This window comes from Vespa mandarinia, chromosome 10 (assembly GCF_050613455.1).
Source record: "Vespa mandarinia isolate Hongniang chromosome 10, ASM5061345v1, whole genome shotgun sequence".
In the NCBI taxonomy this organism is placed as follows: domain Eukaryota; kingdom Metazoa; phylum Arthropoda; class Insecta; order Hymenoptera; family Vespidae; genus Vespa; species Vespa mandarinia.
In genome coordinates, this window is record NC_140819.1 from 8341022 (window position 1) to 8360905 (window position 19884).

The 19884-nt window shown below is 33.5% G+C and overlaps 1 protein-coding gene across 6 annotated transcripts; it reads right to left on the reverse strand.

The window, feature by feature from the left end:
- Positions 1–59: 59 nt before the first annotated feature.
- On the reverse strand, positions 60–19601 carry Nuak1 (Nuak family kinase 1). 6 transcript variants are annotated; one of them, XM_035875042.2, is made up of 11 exons: positions 19369–19601; positions 13799–13912; positions 13206–13405; positions 12654–13124; positions 10899–12541; positions 10480–10824; positions 10040–10413; positions 9673–9969; positions 8849–9021; positions 937–5074; positions 60–838 (listed from the first exon to the last, which is right to left on the reverse strand). In XM_035875042.2, exons 2-11 carry the CDS (start codon positions 13894–13896, stop codon positions 754–756), a joined length of 7824 nt encoding a protein of 2607 aa, XP_035730935.2. In that variant the 5' UTR covers positions 13897–13912; positions 19369–19601; the 3' UTR covers positions 60–753. The 6 variants fall into 6 exon arrangements, with proteins under 6 accessions (XP_035730935.2, XP_035730934.2, XP_035730933.2 ...); XM_035875041.2 differs by having other exon boundaries at positions 19130–19601; XM_035875040.2 differs by having other exon boundaries at positions 19125–19601.
- Between the last annotated feature and the right edge of the window lie 283 nt (positions 19602–19884).

The following is a 19884-nucleotide window of genomic DNA, read 5'->3' on the forward strand; positions in this document are numbered from 1 at the left end:
TTTGTTTAAAGCTATTATAAAAAAAAAAAAAAAAAAGAAAAAAAAAAGAAAAAAAAAGGTAAAACACAAATATTGACACAACTACCAAGAAATATAAGAACTAAATGATTAATATAACATTCATGTCATTCATGATAAATTTATGTAACTACATAATCGTATTTGCAATAAAAGAGAGAATAGATAACATTTGAAAATATTTTAATTAAACACGCGCGACAATTTCATTTCATTTAACAATATTTCTTTCTTGTTACTTCATCATGTATATTGTCTTTGCAATAGAGCTCTTATCATACAGAAGAAGCTTGAAATATATAGATAAAGTTACTTAAAATAGACTTGTTATATAAAAACATTATAACATTAATTATTGCTTTCACGTTTAAGTTTGGTACATTACTTTACACGGATGATATAAAGTTTTATATAGTACTTTATTACTCTTTCAGAATTTATGCTCGAAATAATAATATATATTAAACGTGAAAGCATGTATTTATAATATATTCAAATAAAACTTAACATTGTTGGTACTGATTCATATATCCATGAAATATTTAAAAGCCTAATAAAAATTTCTCTAAAATATCGCATAAATTACTTCCATTCTGGATTATTGTAAAAATCTAAGACACAAATAGATGGATATAGCAATTGAAAAATATACTTTTTGGCTGGATAAAAATATATAATATAAAAGGATGCTCCTTTCTTTCTCTCTCTATTGTTCCTCATATTATTAATAATCCTTTATTCAGTATTATGAATAATTGATTGCAAATCTGATGAAGTTGAAGGCATATCTTTGGATTCACTATTACATTGACTTGTTATTCTGAAAAACAAAACAATTGTCTGTAGTATATTTAAGATAAAAAATAATATTTTATTTTAAAAAATTGATTAAAACTGAAAAAAAATCATGTAAATTACCTTCCTTGTTCTTCAAGTTCTTTATTAATTTCTTCTGTGGATTCTGTTTTTGTTTTAGCTATACATGTTTTAGATTTAATTGAATTTATATTGTAATAACCATTTTCGGATCTGTTTAGGTATTCATTGGACAATGGAGATTTTCGTACTGTTAGATATTCTGGATTACTTGGAGACAACAATTCTTCATAATATTCTACTGTCTTTGGTTCTGTGGAGGTAATAGTAGATCCGTATTTTCTTGGTAGCATACTAGAATTTCTACTTCCATAAAATTCTACTGGATTATTATTTAATATAGAATTCAGGGAAGAATTTCTATATGCTCCTAATTCATCGTCCATACTAAAGTCTGTACTGTGGTATCTTTTATGTGCTGTAGACAATTCTAATGTCGGAGATCTTAAATATTTTCGTAATGGATCGTATGTTGAATGTGAAAAGGTACTATAATGTTCAGTGGGTGTTTTAACTTCTGTGTTGTATGACACTAGATCCGTGTATTTTTCTTTATCGATCGGTGATTTTCTATATGACGGTATGTCTTCGTTGTGTAGGCTATAACTTCTTTGCATTAGTTTTTTATTGGATAAAGGATAACTATTCAATTTACTACGATCTCTGTCTCTCGAATTACTAGAACTATATTTTCTTGGTAATGTGCTGCTTGGTAAAGTTATTCCTGGTGGTGGTACTGTTAAGGAAGGCCTTCTTCTATCATTAAATCTTAAATAAAAACTTCTCCTTCGTATTCTATCTATTACAGATTCTCCCTGATCTCCACGCGAGAAAAGAGAATACGAGGGTGAAGTAGGTGAACTTAAATCGGCTCGCGTGTGATTCATATCGGCCGAACATATCGACCAAGAATCAAAACTATCTGGTTCATCGGCAGGTGAAGTCACTTCGTCTGCATAAGTATTCATGTTGGTAGATTGCGTTGTATCTTTGAAAATATCTTTTTCATTTACGGGTTCAGTTTTGTCAATATTATTTAGGGGAGTATGCAATTTTGCATTAATTTCATCCTCCTTTCTCACGGCAATATCTTCGTTAGATGGCACAATATCATTATGTAATTCTATTTGATTTTCAATAAGTCTTGCACATTCATTGACCTCTTTCTTCAATTCAGCAACATCCTTAGCTCTCAATGGTTTATCAATAATTATTTTGTTACCAGTGATAGTAGCATGATGTGTCATTTTTGATAAAGAATCTAAGAACTTTTCAGAAGAAATATCAGCATTGGTTTCATTTATTTTTGGAGATTGAGATAGCACGTTGACATTTGGTTTAATCAATTCACATTTCGGAGATTCCTTTTTAGGGGTGGTATTTCTGAATGTGTGCTGAGGTATTTTAGATAAATCAAGCTTTAAACTTCCTCTGTTACCTCGTGTATCAGTATGTTTCGTTTGAGTAACATCAGAATCCGTAGCATTTATTTGAATACAATCGGGACTTTTACTTGAATTATTTCCAGATGCCATTAGTTCTGATTTATTTGATATTGCATCAACAGAAGAAAGATTTCCTTTCAACTTTGTTCGTGTTTCTTGAATGGAACTATCGCTAGTTGTAAATTTCGTTGAATTTTGTAAGTCAGAATTACGTTCGTTTGAATAATCAGCATTGATCGCCGGAGCTTCTGGACTTTTTTCTTTTTTAGGCGAGGTATTACCTTTTACGATAGATTTTAAAACTTTTGCTTTTTCTTCCGATTTATTATCAGAATTTTCGGACGATTTTTTGACTACTTTCTTAACGACACGTACAATTTTTTTCTTCTTAGTACCTTCAGCCTCTTCCTTTTGCACAGGTTCCTTTAATTTACTGATTTTGGATGTTTTCTTATCGCCATTTTCTTCTTTCTCTGCTTTCGTAACTCCAGTGCCGATCTTTTTTACAGATCCTACGTTCTTCTTCGTCTTTATTACTTTCTTCTCTCGCTTAGAAATGTTTCCTTCTGCGGCACCATTGTCCATTACTTTACGAGTTTCTGGTGGATTAGAAATAAGCTTAGGGTCATCTTCCTTTTTACCTGAATTTGTTTTCTTAACTATTTCCTTGTCAACTGAAATCTCTGTTGGAGATGATTTATCTATTTGCGATTCATCCTCTCCACTTGTTTTTAACAGCTTTTCATTAGACATTTTTCTTTCTTTCGAATTTGTATCTTTTTCTTTTACTTTGTCCTTATATTGCGATTTTTTCGATTCCGTTATAGAATTATCCAAAGGTTTTTTACCTTCTGTAGGTTTCTTAATTAATCTAGAATCATTTTTAACCATTTTCATTGGAATTTTACTTGTGGATGATGTATCCTCGTTCGTCGAAGAAGCGTCCGTTTTTACAAGCTTAGGAGGACTTTTCTTTAACTTACTCATTATAGTACTTTGCGATTTGATTGCGTTTGAATTTTGTTTGACGTCAGAACTTTTAAACAATCCTAGAACAGATGATACTCTACTTTTTCTAGAATTAAGAGAATTTTCTTTCGAAGACATATCCTCAACGCTAATTGCCCTTTTAATCAAATTTGATTCTGTGAACAAAGAATCTGATGGAGGCGCTGAGTTCTCTCTCAAAGCTCTTACTTTCTGATCGATCAAGAGACCACCATTGGACGAAGATTTGGGTGTTTCATCCGTTACACGAAACTTTTCTAATTTTTTTTCTAAAGAATGTAGAAAACTATTTCTTGAGGATTGTCTTTCAAATTTTAATTTCGTATTATCCTCTTTATTAGATTTATCGTCCGATGAAATATCAGACTTATCTTTTTTAAGTGAATTCATCTCATTCTTCAATTCCTTCTCTGGCTTTGTCTCTTGCTTACATTCCGCGCTTTTATTTTCACTTTTTTTTTTCATGAATCTAGATTTTCTCCGTTCGTTTTCCGCAGCCTTTTGCGCTTCTTTTTCTTTAACGTATCTACTTTCTTCCCGTGGGGTATCAAAGAAGTCTGGCCGTAAAAAGCGTGAAATTCGATGTTGCTTCGGTTTCTGAGATTTGTCCTTTGAATCACTCTCTTTACTGCTACCACCTCTAAAGAATTTACTTAAAATAGACTTTTCTGGCGACAATGCTCTAATGTTCGAAAGAGTTCCTTGCGATCCGGCAAATGATTTTCTCCTATCACTATCTATACAAGGATCCCTTGTTAAGGAACCCGAACGTAATCTTAAACTTGGAATGCAACTGCGTCGCTTAGATATGGTCATGTTAGGTGCATCCGAGATTGAACTTAAAGATTCTTTGTCGCATTTATCGGTTTCTTTGTAATTAGAATTTAAATTGGGATCGAACTTCGATGGTCCTAAATTTTTCAATTTTGATTCCTTTATCAAATTCTCCGCTGCCAAAAGTCTATTTTCAAAATTTTTCGACGAATCCATTCTGTATGATGGTTTACCAGAATCAATTATATTTGACGACGAATCAGCAGGGGATGTATCGCGAGATTTGATCGATATACTAGATGTAGTATCGACCAAATTAGTGTTTGAATTACATATAGATACTGAAGTACATTCGGATACCGAACCAGCATCTAAATTATTATCCGTATTGTTTAATACATCCTTAGGCAACTGTGATGTATCTTCTAGAGATTCTTCTTGAATTTTATCCGTTCTATGAACACTAAAAGTATCTCTCCAAGTATTCCCAGAATTCGATCTTCCAATTTCTTTATACTTTCTACCAAGAGTCATGACTTGTCTTGGAAGTGGTAACAAGTTATCGTCGTCGTCAAAGAGACTGATACTTCTTCTAGAAAATCGATAATCTAGTTTATCCGCTTTATTTCCGGCTTCCAATAAACTATTAGTTCTTCGAATATTTCTATCGGCCGATCTACTTCTATATTCCGTTTGATCCGACGTAGTTGAACTAGAATGTCTTTTAATACCCTCGGCTGTATCTATTAAACTTAAATTTTCCCTAGTCGGAGATTGATAATACTTCTCGCATGATATCGATGACGATCTTGGTAATGATTGTCTAGTTTGTTCTATAAATTGCCTGCTTAATCTTCGTGCCAAACTAGGAGTAAAATTTTGTTCTAAGGATTCTTGAGCCTCTTTTCTGATTTGTACCGTCTCCGCTTCTATGTCTTCATGTTCTACTTTATCTGAAAAAATTGAGACAATGTCTGTGCGAATACTATAAGCAGATATTTAAAAAAAAAAAAAAAAAAAAAGAAAAAAAAAGAAAAAAAAAGAAAAAAAAAAGAAAAAAAAAGAAGAAAAGAAAATGAAAAAAAAAGAAATAAAAGAAAAAATTGGATTTTTATCAAGGATATGTGAAAAATACCTCCATATTAATAATTACACTCCTTTATTTCTACATACATAAAACCTTCTTATAAAATTTGTCGAAAAATTAATAAATAATGTTAACTCTCTTAAAAATCTTCCAAGTTATTACATATATATTCAGAAGTTTCCCCATTAATATATGTGGAACACTAATTTACACAAAATAATGCATATTTTCAATTAATCTTTCTAAGATTGCTAGCCTGTATAATGACTTAGGACTTAGAATAATGGAAGAATTTATAATTTTGTTCTTTCTTTAAACAACTTGTACAATAAAAAATATGACTGAAAATATGCATTCGCGGTAAATATTTTTTTTGTCAATGTCTATCTGTCTGTTTGCCTCTATAGTGCTCTTGTTTTCTCTCTCTCTCTCTTACGCGCGCGCACACATACACATACACACACACATACACACACACTTTCACTCACGCTCTCGTTCTCTCTCCCCCCTCTGCTTCTCTTCATATGTGTGTGTTTTTTTTTGTATATATATGTACATATATAAAATTTATTATATATACATATATAAAGAAAACCAAAAGTGTGTACTTATGTACTCATTTAACAATTACATGCACACAAAAGATTTACTTCACATTTTCAGAAATAATAGTTTGTAGACTATACAGACAATTAACATATCAAGACATAACTGCAATAGATTCAAAGATACACGCTAAGAATAAATATATTTCTTCATACTTGTCTAAATCACAATGTGTTAAATGAGTAAATTTAACTTAAGAGAATATAATGCAATATATAATATTAAATACAATATGTAATAGCATTATATTAAAGCATGCTGAGACAATGTGAAGTAATAAAACACTGTTATTTAAACTCTTAAAACACAACAAATATCAGCCATTACATACAAGTGTTAGCTTTAGTTTGCCATATACAGCTTAATAACACCCTCCCTAAGAATGTCATTTCAAAAGTTGCTTGTATAACAACTATTTTTCTTTAAAACACGCCAACGATTAGCTGATTTGTCAATAACTTTTAGCAGGCATAGTACGATTTATTCTAAGTGTCCTCATTTTATTCAGTATCACATTTAAAACTGTCAGTTGCTATTTCTTTCTTTTTTCTTTTTCTTATTTTTTTTTATATATATACGTGTATATATATATATAAATTTCAAATATTCTTAACATGTAAGCATATATTTGATTTTATAAAAATTTTCTACCTCTTCTTCTTCTTCTTCTTCTTCTTCTTCCTTCTCCTTTTTTCATTAGTTCTATCCCCATTCAGTATACGTAAATAAATAATACATACATATACATGCTTGCACGTCAGAATAAATTATAAAAATTAACGTCTAATGCCTTTTAAATGTAACAGCCTTTTAGTGCACACACTTACGACCTGTTAAAGTGTGCTTTTCTTGAAAACTTTCATTAAACAGCTACATATACATATATATACATATATATATATAAAAAAAAAGAAAAAAGAAAAGATGAAGAAAACAAACGTTATATGACTACTTTGTGATGATACTGTTTCATACAATAATGAACGTCATATAAGATCAACGAATGTTCGAGGAATTCGAAAGAAGTGTATGTGATGAAATAACTCGATATTTATATGAGAAGGACCATCTGGCCACATTCACTAAATTAGATATAATATAGTACCTAACTTGGTATGTCTCTATTGGGGATTACCGTCTGCCCGCCTACGTAGAGTCACTCGCACGGTCGCTGCAACAACCGTTATAAAAGTCCGTCAATACGTATTATTAAACTAGACCACTGAGATATTGCTGAATACATCTTCGATAAACATACTTGCTCAGAATTTCACAGAATTACTTTGATATGATATTAAGAGCATATTATAGTATTTATAATATTATCAATTTAATAATCTAATAATCGTTTTGATTATTATGAAATAATATTTAGGAAGTATATGTATAAATTATCATTTCAAGATTCTTGTACTAATTTAATAATATTCTTGATAATTCCATTGTCTAACACAGAACTTATATATCACTAACATGTTTATTCATAGATCTAAATTAGATTAAAAAGATCTAAATTAATAAGAAAATATATTATTCTATTATAACAGTTAAATAATTCGATTGAAATAAAAAGTATTCTGTGTTTAATAAAGAATTTTATCAAAAATATAATCTCCTTAATATCAATCAGTGGTAATAAATATTTAATTTAATTACTGATTGAAGAGTCGACGATAGACGTAAAATAATGCATAAATTCGAACTATGTGGATTTCTGTCTTGGAAAGTGGAATTGAGTTTCTTATGTATATTTGTTTATGGATATGTGTATTCATGCTCTGAACCTTAGTATATTCTAGGTAGATGAAAAATAAAAGGTCTTTTTGCTAAACTGTTATAGGATAATATAAATCAACAACAGCATTGCAACAATTATTGCATATTACAAGGTTCTATGTCAGGCAAAGTGAGTTTATGATTGATTTTATGATTTCTTTTTTTTTTTCTTTTTTTTCTTTTTGATTATTTTTTATTACAATTAGGGATAGTTGTCAAATATATTAAAAATATAAATATATTAAATGTATAAATTTTTATGGTTTAAATATAAACTATCTACCAATGATTCATGACAAGGCATTTAAGTTCTATACTTAATGAAAAGTCTATATCCTCTTTTGGGGCAAACGAATTATACATTAGATAATAAATCACGTTAACAAATAATATATAACAAATAATAAGATCTATAAGAATATTATTGACATAGCAATTATTGCTAATAGAAAGTATTTATAAAGTTAATGGAAAATTTATTTGTGAAGAAATATTCAATTTTGTTTTCGCTTTAGTAACAAATCCAATAAATTTAATAATAAACAATGAGTAAAATATAAAAAATGTATCTTCCACGAAAAAAAAAAAAAAAAAAAAAAATAAAAAAACAAAAAAAAATCAATAAAAAGTCTACCCACCTGTGCCAAACATGAACCATCTAGTTATTCTAAAAAGTGTTAGTAGTCAAAAAAGTTGCAAAACATCGTCAGGCAATAAATCAAAGGAATAAATTGGAAAAAGAAAACAATGGGTAAATCAATAAAATAAACAGAAAAGATATGCTCTGTCTATCAACGACTCGACAACAGCTAGGTACTAGGAAATGCATACTGAATACAATCCAGCATTTTCTCACACGGCTAATATTCTTAGCCAGTGAAAAAATAGCATTATAATACCACGTTTTCACAGCAGATCGTTTCAATCTAATTATCTACATTGTTTAGTTTCTACGAAAGCGATATAATAACAGAAATTGCATAAGTAGTAACTACAATGTGCAGATATTATACAGCTACTGTGAAAACGTGTGTTAACACCATACAACATCAAATATTTAAACTTATACATTTTACAGTGGATTCCTGTTGTTGATAATTTATTTGAACAAGTTTATTGGCTTGGCTCCAAACAAGTAAAATAATACAAATTTCATACAAAGTAAAATTTTGTTTGAATACTTTCTAATTTTACTTTATCGTTTTACAGGTAATTCCACGGTAAACTGCAGGACGTATGTATAGATTAATATCCTTACCTCGTGGTAATGTATTGCTTCCAATTTCAAAAACGCTCTCCCTCGAAGAAGGTGCGTTGTGAGAACCCGGACTATTAGGAGAGCCAGGATTTATTGAACTGGTAGAATCTTTTCTACCAAATATATCAGTGTCACGGCTTAGAGAATGTTTGAACTGCGATTCGGACAGTCGCCTATAGAAAAAAAAAAAAAGAAGTCCATTAATCATTATCGGAATATTTTATGATAATTAGCCAAGTATTCATTTATATCATATAGTAACTATCATTATTAATTTATGCCAAAATTGACATCTTCTGAATATATAATAGCTAGCGGTATTTATCAAAATAGAGTGAAGTAAAATGAAAGTGTAGTGCAAAAGAAAGGGTGCCAGTATCTATGGGCAGGTTGAAAGTATTTTCAGCCCACTTATTTCTGTATCATGTGTGCCACTACCACGTGCTGAATATAGAACAGTATTGCAAATTAAACTAAATAAAATAAGATATGCTTACAAAATTGTCAATTTATATCCGTACTATTAAAGTGCATGGTATAAAAATGTTTATTTTTATTGAGGTCCACAGGTGACATAAATTATTTTTAGCAATTTTCTACATTATTTTATTATTTCCTTAAATCGAACTCACGTTGTCACGGTCCTTGTTTCAAAGTAGGTCTCGTGGCTTGCATAAATGAGCAATGATATCATTGCCATTAGACAAAGAAATACTTAACTCATATATTTTTTTACATACGACAATATATCACATATATCATTTGTGAATACGTCATGTAAAATAATATACAACTCTTTTTTTTTTTTTTTTTTTGTTAATTACCTTGATAATGGCTTATTATGACTCCAAAAATTTTGTGGCGAATTAACTCCAAGTCGTCCCAATAATCGGCTACTTGGAAAACTACTACTGCCTCTATCATCAACGTTAAGTCTTTGTGTCAAGCTTCGTACTCTAGACAATAAAGTAGAAAACAAATTTTCAGCTGTTAATAGCTCAAAACCATCGTCGTCGTCATCTTCGCCGGAAGATAAACTATCGCCATGCTCAGATGGTTGTCTAGATGGCCGAGAGCTTCGCAATCTGTGCATATGCCTTTGTAAAAGATCTTCGCTATCTCTGCAAAATTTACAACGATATTATATATTTATAAATATTTTATTGAGAGTATAACAGAGCATGACGTTACCTATGTAAAGTAGAAAATGGTGATTCATCCTCGCTAGCATCAGATAAAAGAGAACTCATTCTTCTTGGTCTACTGAATCTAGATCTTGGCGCATTTGTACTAGTTGGCGTGCCAGTTTTACTTTCTGGCTCAACACTACCAGATCTGGGTGTAACATAGCCACCACCTTCTACAGCAATAGGAATTATATATTCCCTTGGGCTTTTTCTTATTGGTTCTGGTCCTATCGTTGAACCAAGAGCACTGTCGGTATCGGAGTCTGCTGTTGATTGACGAGATAAAGATCCTGATCGTTGGGACATAGATCTCTGTGGCATCGGAGGTTTGGGAGGAGTAGTAGGCGATTGTTGCACATGTTGATGATCTGGCTCAACCTATTATCATCGAGTAATACATAAGTAAATGTCAATTAGAATTACTTTTTTCTTTTTTCAAATTACCTGAATAGGAATAATCCTTTCCCGGGGTTGAACTTTTGGTTTTATTTCTGGTTCTAGACTAGAACTTCTATTTGTCTGTGGGACTACTGCAGCTACGGGAAATGCTATTTCAGATCTTTGTGTTCTTAACTTCTGCGACGGGAAAGCATCAATTTTAGCCTCCACTTCTGATTTAAAAGCAACCGTATCTGGAATCTTATTCCCTGACAATGTAATTTCCGCTTTACTCGTTTTTCGTGGTCGTGGTAAAGTGGCACTTTTAAGTGTTATTTCCATTTTGCTGGACAACTTTGGCTCTTCGACTTGTGAATTATCACTATTGGATATTTCACATGTAGTAGGTGTCTGAAAAATAATAAAAGAGGTGTAACTTATGAAATATCATTCTTTATAAATTATAAAACTTTAATATAACTCACAGTAATGTCGGACGAAATGGAATTATTGTCAAATGAAAATTTGGTTTCAGTTGGCGTAGATACCGATACCGTTGCAGCCCTAATATCGTTTGGACCTACTGGTATCTTTAATCCTATCTTTTTAGACTCTTGGTTTTGAGGAGAGGTTGGTGGAGAACCATTAACTTTTCGAAGCACAGGTGGCTTACCAATTGCACCGGATATTATATCAATTGCTCGTTTCTTAGCTTCATCTCGCTTATTCGACTTTTCCTCCGTATCTACACTAGCCTGAACGAGTTTTGATTTATCTTCAATTTTTTCAGATTTCTTATCTACATCGATAATAACTTTAGAAGCATTATGTTTAACTGGTGTAAGACTGGTACCAGATGTAAGACTTGCTTTGCGTTCAAAGGCACGCTTGGCACCACCAACGTTAACACCAGGAATGAAAATCTTTTTCGGTTTTTCATTTTCTAAACTGGATGTCATTTGATTGAACTTCTCTGCAGTTTCAAAGATTTTCGATCGCCGTCTTTCGACGGGTTTCGTAACTACATCCTCTACTTCGTTGGCAAGTTCAGAATCAAGAGACAACGCTCTTTCTTTTAACTTCTTAATTTCTTTATCCATAGAGTCTATTTGTTTCATATCTTCCGAAACAGAGCGAAGCGAATTATCGATTTCCAATTTGTTACTTAAATTATCTTTATTTGGCACATTTATTTTGGAAGTATCGTTTAATTCCTTACTTGACGCTACTTTATTTGGTAATGCATGTGTACTTTTATTCTTTTCTAAAGAAGCAATTTCCTGTTGATGATTACTTTCTTCTGACGCCTTTGAATACGTCTCTTGTAACGCACTTTCCTTGTTTTCATTTTGACTAGTATCATAAAATCTATCAATATTTTTAGCAGACATTTCTTTGGATAATTGTTCATGCTCCATAGGTACAGGGGTCTTACTTCTCTCCTTGCTAGGTGATTTTTCTTTAGATTCTTCTATTAATTCTAAACAAGCTGCCGCGTCTACTTTATTTAAATCAACAGTCTTACTTGTAGGAACAGTTACAATCGCTGTAGGCTCTACTTCCATCGTTTCTTCCATTATAGAGTTTGGAATTGGTGCTGAATGATGCCTGGACGTTGATCTATACATTCTAGGCTCTCTTTCGTCTGATCTTTCTTTTCTCCTAGATCTTTCTTTCTTTTTAACAGTCGCCGCAATTGTCTCATCCATCGATGGCGTAGTTTCTAATTTTCTTTTCGCATCTGTAGCTGCTGCTGCTGCTGCTGCTCCTCTATTTTCTTCCTCAAATAATTCTCTTATTCGTCTATCTGAATTATTTTGATCGAATTCCATTAGACTACCAACAGAGTGACATCTCGTAGGTACTAGCGTTTCGGAAGACATATTATTTGCGACATCTCCGCTTGTTTGTTGATCGCCTACAAGTAATTTCTCTGCGCTAGCCGATTGAGGTACTAACGATAGTAACAAGTCAAGTCGAACGGGTGTTTGAGCAGCGAGATCTTCCGCAATGTCGAGACAATTTTGTTCATAGCCCTCATTTACCCACCAATGACTGCAAATCTTTTCAATGTCTGCTCGTCTAGCAGGACAAGCTGTGAGCATATCCCTTATTAGAGGGGAAGCAGCTGAAACAAAAGTCAAATCAAAAGATTATTTATGTCTCAATATTGGCTATAAACTAATATGGAAAAGTTACACGTTTAATATATAAAATTAATATATATTAAAAAAACTTACGAGAAGGTTTCTTGGGTTCAAAATAATCAGACTGTGAGATTTGCTTGACTAGTCGTTTAAAATTGGACCCATCAAAGGGCATGGCACCATAAACCAATGTATATAAAAGAACTCCCAAGCTCCAACAATCGACTTCAGGTCCATGATAAGGTGTACCTTTTACTATTTCGGGACTTGCATACAATGGACTACCGCAAAATGTACTCAATAATCTTTGTTCGTCAAATACATTTGACAAGCCAAAGTCAGCAATTTTTGCATTTCCAATTTGATCCAAAAGTATATTTTCTAGTTTAAGATCTCTATGGCATATTTTGTGTTTATGACAATAAAAAACTGCAGTTGCTATCTGACGAAATATTCTTCGTGCTTCCTGTTCGGACAAAACTTTACGTTCGCTCAAGTAATCATAGAGCTCACCACCGGCTGCATATTCCATAACCAATACCATTTTCTCTCTGTTTTCAAAAACTATCGAAGATAATGACATTTTAATATTTCAATAATTTGCAATTGTTAAGTTTTCGTAAGGGACGATTCTCAATGTTTTACCTTCATAAATGTGAATGATATTAGGATGCTGTACGCTCGACATGATTTGTATTTCTCTTCGTATCCGAATCAGATCAGCCTCTGTCTCTATCTTACATTTTTTTATTGTCTTTATAGCTACCTCTTGGCCCGTTTCTTTGTTAATTCCTAATTGGACCTTGCCATAAGTTCCCTGGCCCAGTTTCTTGATAATGTCAAACCTGAGAATATTGGATTATTAACGATCGATGCCAGCGAACTTAGAAAGCCGGCGCCTGTCGAAACAAATCGGCCGATTCTCGGGCATCAAACAAAACTCGTCGCATACCGAGCCGCGAATCGTTGCCAAAACTCATAAATCGGCGAACGCATCACCGATCGCATTTTATTAGTTTATCGCTCTGCAAACTTGTAAACTTGCCAATTAGAAAATTTCTAATTAATTATATTGCTTAACAGCAATAAACGAAGTATCGGTCGATCGATCAAACGTCAACGAGGATTCCAGCCAATTCGTAATTACGTGCAACGACGAGTTTCGTTTCTTTTTTCTTCGATTTACAGTTCCCTTTCTCTTTTTTTTTTTCTTGGCCATCACGATGAAGACACTTCACCTTTGCTTCAATTTCCTCTTGTGATTATGAAGACGCACTCCTCCTGTACTCTCCATGCCTCCCATTATATTATGTATACTAGCTTCGCCTACGACCATCTTGCTTGTTATTTATCTGAAAAAAAAAAGAAAAAAAGAAAAAAAAAAAAAGGAAAAAAATAAAAAAGAAAATGAGATGAGAAGAAAATCCAATTAATTCTATAATTATAAATAATAAATTCGATCGTACGATTTTATTTAGAATAAAACGGTATAAAATTAGAAAACATAAGCAAAAGTACCGACTTGTATTATTGCAACCATAGAGGAGGAGGAGAAGAGGATAAGCTAAGTACGAAAAGAAGCTTGCCATTTACTTTCTCTTCTCTCTTTCTTTCGCATGCAAATACGAAGATAGTTTTTTTCTGTTTTTTTTTCTTTTTTTTTTTTTTTGTAGGGGGAATACTTTTTTAAGGGCTTGACTCTAAGCATGATCCTTTTTCTCTCTCTTTCTCTTTCTGGCCGCTATAGTGCAAAACAGCAAGAGAGACGGACTAAATCTCGTCCCTGTCCTCATAAAAGGAGGATGACAGTAGGCGCTTTAAGCCAGGCGAGCTTACGTGTTAAAGAAGAAGGGTGAAAGCGAGATTGGAAGGGGAGAAAGAGAAAGAGAAAGAGAAAGAGAAAGAGAAAGAGAAAGAGAAAGAGAAAGACAGAATGCGGTGAGTTTATTTCGAGCATCAAGACGCCAACGTGTGTCTCCACGTCGGTGGGCTCCTCTATGCCATCTCGCATCTTCGCGCAAGGAATACATCTACCTATTGCTACTGGTGAAATCATTGAGAAACTAAAGAAAAAATTAACTTTCAATGTCAACGTTTTTCAACGATATAAATTCGTTTGGGGAAAAAAGAAAAAAAAAAAAATTAACTAAATTTATTTCATTTCATCTATCGAACTGTGTGATCAATATTGATTAGAACGGTGTGATCAAAATATACCTACTTCAAGTATGAATTAAAAGCTTCATCTTGCTAATTATCTATCTTAATATTATATAAAGGTCAAGCGAAAGATTTTACGATTATCGTGTCAATCAAAACTCTAATCACGATGAAAATTTATCCGACATTGCGTTGTCAGGGAGACAACATCGAATAGCGCGAAATTCAAAAATTGTCGGTAAGGAAGGAATTTTAAAGGCTCTGTGTATTAGACCGGCGGCGGACATTGGAACATATTAACGAATACTGTTTCGATGTTTGTCTTTGGTAGACTACTCGCCTCGAGAGAAACTATATCTCTCTCTCTCTCTTTCTCGACGTCCGGCTATTAATGCACCGCAATATGGATAACGGCTGGCTTAAATGCGGCGTTCGTTCAGACGCCTCGTTGAGAAACAAGAATCGGGAAAGATTCACGAGAAAGACGTGCAACGGCACGCGGGGTGAATGAAACTAAAAAAAACAAAGCAATCATCAAATGACGACGATGCAAATGTTGCAAGATCGGTAGTCATCTTTCCCGGAAGAACTTTTCGCTTCTTGGGAAGAACTACGACGCCATTTGTCCTTACGTAATTTCACTATATTATTATTATTATTATTACTATTATTATTATTGTTGTTGTTATTATTGTTGTTATTATTATTATTATTATTATTATTATTATTATTATTATTATTATTATTATTCTAATTGTTTAATGAATGAAACGCTTAGCTTGATATTGATGGCACATAAAAGCAGGGACAATTAAAAAAAGTGCAATTGTGCTGTGGCAGCAACAACTTTGAATAGGTTATATAGAACGTACGATATATTCACATCAGTGTCAAGTAGAAGCATTCTCTTCTAGATTGGACGAGAGCACTTTGTACGAACAAGTAGGAATTTTATACTCGGTAGAAGAATGCCTTGTCAACGTATTACTACTTGCCAGATTAGAACGATCAAGACGTGCACGAAATATTATTGCGTCATTATGACCGTTTATATGCAACAATAATATACAAGTTTCTATTACTAAAGAACGAGAATACGCTATATCGAAAAGACAAGTTACGATCTACAATATTTTAGCTCCGTTCTGCATTACCGATGCCAAAAATGTTACGTTACTATTACCACTTACGTTACAACCAGAAGAATATTATACTTGAACATCCGATCTTTATCGCAATTCATTGAACCATTCTAAAAACGAAAAGACCTCGAATAATGTTACTCTATATAATTTAACAATGTCGAGAGCTTTTACCAACTCAACTACCAAACTATAATTCACACGTTATTATGTATTTTTATATTGCTTCTATTGATATATACATAAAATAGATACGGGCAGCAAGAGCGACTAGAACATTCCAAGGTTGGCCATTTGCCTTGGAACTAGGAGCCATCGATTTTATTGCTTCTACCGTTTAAGTCAAATAGATAAAATATTTCTGACTTCTCGATATTAATTTTTATGATTATTCAATTTTTCTACGTTCTTTTTTGCTTTTTTTTTTTTTTTTTTTTTTTTTTTTTTTTTTTTTTTTTTAACATTTTATTCAACCAAATTATACGTAACACATGTAGATTTGAATGTCCCGCTTTGAGATCGTTTCAAGCGTTGAAAGGAAAATGGGCAGGCAAAGAGAAAGCATTTCCGCGTGTCACGTGTAACGAGTTAGAAGAAAATCGGGAAGACTCATCCTTTCCTAGTGAGTTTCAGCAACTGGCATACATAGCGCAATGCCGTCTGCATATTTTAGAAGGCGATGCATTCATGCTCTGAGTTCATTTTCCCGTCCGTTGGACCCCTTCCTCCCCTCTTCTTCTCCCTCATCTTTCACTCCTTCTACTCTCTCTCTCTCTCTCTCTCTCTCTCTCTCTCTCTCTCTCTCTCTCTCTCTCTCTCTCTCTCTCTCTCTCTCTCTCTCTCTCTCTCTCTCTCTCTCTCTCTCTCTCTCTCTCTCTCGGTCTGTCTGTCTGTCTATCTGTCTTTTTCTGATGTTCGCGACTACTGGCTAGCAAGATGCAATGCATAAACGTATCGTCGCGACTTTTGAACCGTACACTTGTCGTCTAACAGTACTTAATAATCTTAGAGGGTCGTCGAGAAACTGAAACGTATCTTGAGACTAAGAAAATTCACTGAAATGAAGCTCTTACTATTCATTGAGAAATAAAGAACAGCGTTTTCTTAATTCTCCATTAAAAATTATCTACTTACATGAGTCATCGAAGTATCGATTTGTTCTTTGTTTTTCTATCTTCTTCTTTTTTTAATTCTCTCATTTTATTTTTTGTTTTTATATATACAAGAGAAAGACAAAAAAGAAAAAAGAGAGAGAGAAAGAGAACAATGGTAGGATCAAGAAGAGATATCACTCGTTCTCGTCACCGATGATCGGTAGTATATGGAGTATATAGAGGAGGGGAAAGAAACACGTGCGCGTACGAAATCATTCTCGATACTCGATCGGTGGTGCGCTTTCGATATTTTTAGCAGAGCACGTAGACCCGTCGCGTGGGCAGACCAGCCTCAGGGCCGACGTCCTAATGACTCCCATATCTTTATACGAATTCACGTTCTACGATCTGTCTTGTGAAAGTTCTGTCTTCCGAAAGAAAGGCAAACTTCCAAATTGATGAACGATGAGAATATTAAGTATAGAAAATAGATATACTAGATTGTCGTAGAATTTGCGTAGGTGTATTACAGAAACGGGGCAACGAAGATGGATTTTTTTTTTTTATTATTATCGCTGATATAAAAAAGAAAAGAAAGGAAAAAGAAAAGAAAAGAAAAGGAAAGGAAAGGAAAAATAAAAAAGAAAAAAAGAGTTTACAAGATCTTGTCTTACTCGATTACTCGAGACTTGTTTTAAAAGGAGGGAGCGAGAGAGAGAGAGAAACTCATTTCTTCAATAGGTCGTTGGAATGCGAAAGGAAAGCTTAAGTAGGTATAGTCGGACGAAGGTCGGGTTTAGCGGTGCGTGACGCGGTTAAGGATGATGTTCTCCACTATGACGTCACACGGTGTACTAATACGGTATCCTGGTGTGTGATTCACGTTATATTATTGTATCTCGTTATTCTCGGTAGGTGCCACGATCCAAAACGGTTTCGTTTCGCGATACGAACGAGCCATGACGATGGTGTACGATGGCCCCGTCGTCATCGACCCCCTCCAGCCCCCTTTTGCAATAATAATAACAACGTTGACACCACGAAATAACAACTACGATTATCTTTAATTTCGGACGACGAAATAACGCTGCGAATCGGTTAAAAAGGAAGGATCATCGTGTTAACGTTTTAAAAAGCGCGCCTCTTCCCCTTACAACTCTAACCTCCTCTTCCAACTTTTTTCTTGTCTGACTAAAAGGAGGAAGATCTACTTACTGGATGTTTACAGCTTTAACTTTTTAACCTTTACCTTTTCCTTATCGATATTATTTCATTTATGAAAAGTTATTCGCGCGCTCATATACGTCCCGTCTAAAATAGTAAATATCAAAGTCCAATAATCGGTTTATAACGGTGAAAGGATCAAGGCTACTAAGCATATACGGTTTCAAGCATACTGCCGGCGGTACTTTGAAATCCGAGCTCGAACGGACGGCACTTGCATACTACATACAACATACATACATGCATGCATATAGGTCTATTCGAATACTTAAAGATTAAAACTATCCTAAGATCGAGGAGTGCTTTTTAAACATTTCATTTTCTAACAAATGTTTAACTTTACGATTGAACGATTATCGTAGGATGATTACATTCTTAGAATTGAATTTATGTATAAGAGTTCAAGAAGATACGCCAACGCGCATTGTTACTTTAAACGAGATCGACTCAACTGTCAATTGAGAAAAGCAAAATGTGTGTCAGCGTGTACGTGTTACACGCATACATAGACGTAAGCGCGCACCTCTACGAGAGCGTGCTATTCGGTATTTAGGTTTCCACCGATAAAAATAGCATCCTGATATTCAAAAGGGATCCTTTACTACGCTAATGATTATTCAACCACGATCCGTTTAAGAAAAATCATCCTTCCTAATCGTTCCTCTGCGATATTTGACTTAGTTCGAGATATTAAACTTTTCTATGACGATTATTCAATGGTCGTAAACACTTACAAGTAAGACCAATCGACCGTTCTTATCCTTCCTCATTTTATATACATAATATATAGATATACATACACATATATATATATAACTATCATAATCGGTTCGATCGTATTTCTCAGAGTCTCAAAATTGGAACTCCAAATGAATAACGTCGACAGAAGGTTTGAATGAATATCGACAGTCCGGCCGTATTCTAAAAATAGCGAGAATTTGTACCTTACAGTGAACTCTGGAGCAAGATTATCCTCCTTTTCGGCCGCCACTCTTCCTCGGTCCTCTCTCGGTGTCTCACTCTCTCCTTTTCTCTTTCCTCTCTCTCCCCTCTTCTTTACTCTCTTTATCTCTCTCTCTCTCTCTCTCTCTCTATCTCTCTATCTCTATCTCTCTCTCTTTCTCTTTCTACTTCGGTAAATGTACGTAGATAAAAAAAAGAACACTATTTACACGTTAATTAGAGTACCTAAGAATGACGTTTTCACTAGGTCTCTATGCCTCTTGAGTTTTCTTGTGAAATCACGATTCCTCTACGTTTCCACTTCATTTTACCAGACATTTTCTTAGCGACAATGTGGTACACAACTTGCTCGTAGCCACCATCTTTTATTTACTAATTTTGGATCTGAACACCGGGAACAGGGAACGCGAACGGACCGCAGCTGCATTGCCACTAACTTCCTGCCATCTATTCATTTTTTCTTACTTTCATTCGTACATCTTATACGTCTATTTTATCCTTTTCGTTTTACAATCATCCCCTTACAAACTCTCTTTGCTTTTAATCAATCATATTTACGTAGATGTATATTGCAATCTTTTTAATTTAGAATAAGAGATAAGTATAAAAATAGTACAATGAATTTAACGATCCCCCAAATTCGAATGAAACGAATAAATTTGTAGTTATATTAAATACGATTCATATTTAGTTATAGAAATTCTCCGCAAGAGGGACAAATTTGTCTTCGACCATTTTCGA

What these genes read in the sequence shown, in the direction of transcription:
- Nuak1 (XM_035875042.2), bottom strand. Translation starts at nt 13,896, where the DNA reads ATGGTCGTAGGCGAAGCTAGTATACATAATATAATGGGAGGCATGGAG. An exon ending in TGAACCCAAGAAACCTTCTC is followed by an intron (nt 12,542 to 12,653) that starts GTAAGTTTTTTT and finishes CTTTTGTTTCAG; the next exon opens with CTGCTTCCCCTCTAATAAGG. An exon ending in GAACTTGAAGAACAAGGAAG is followed by an intron (nt 839 to 936) that starts GTAATTTACATG and finishes TTTGTTTTTCAG; the next exon opens with AATAACAAGTCAATGTAATA.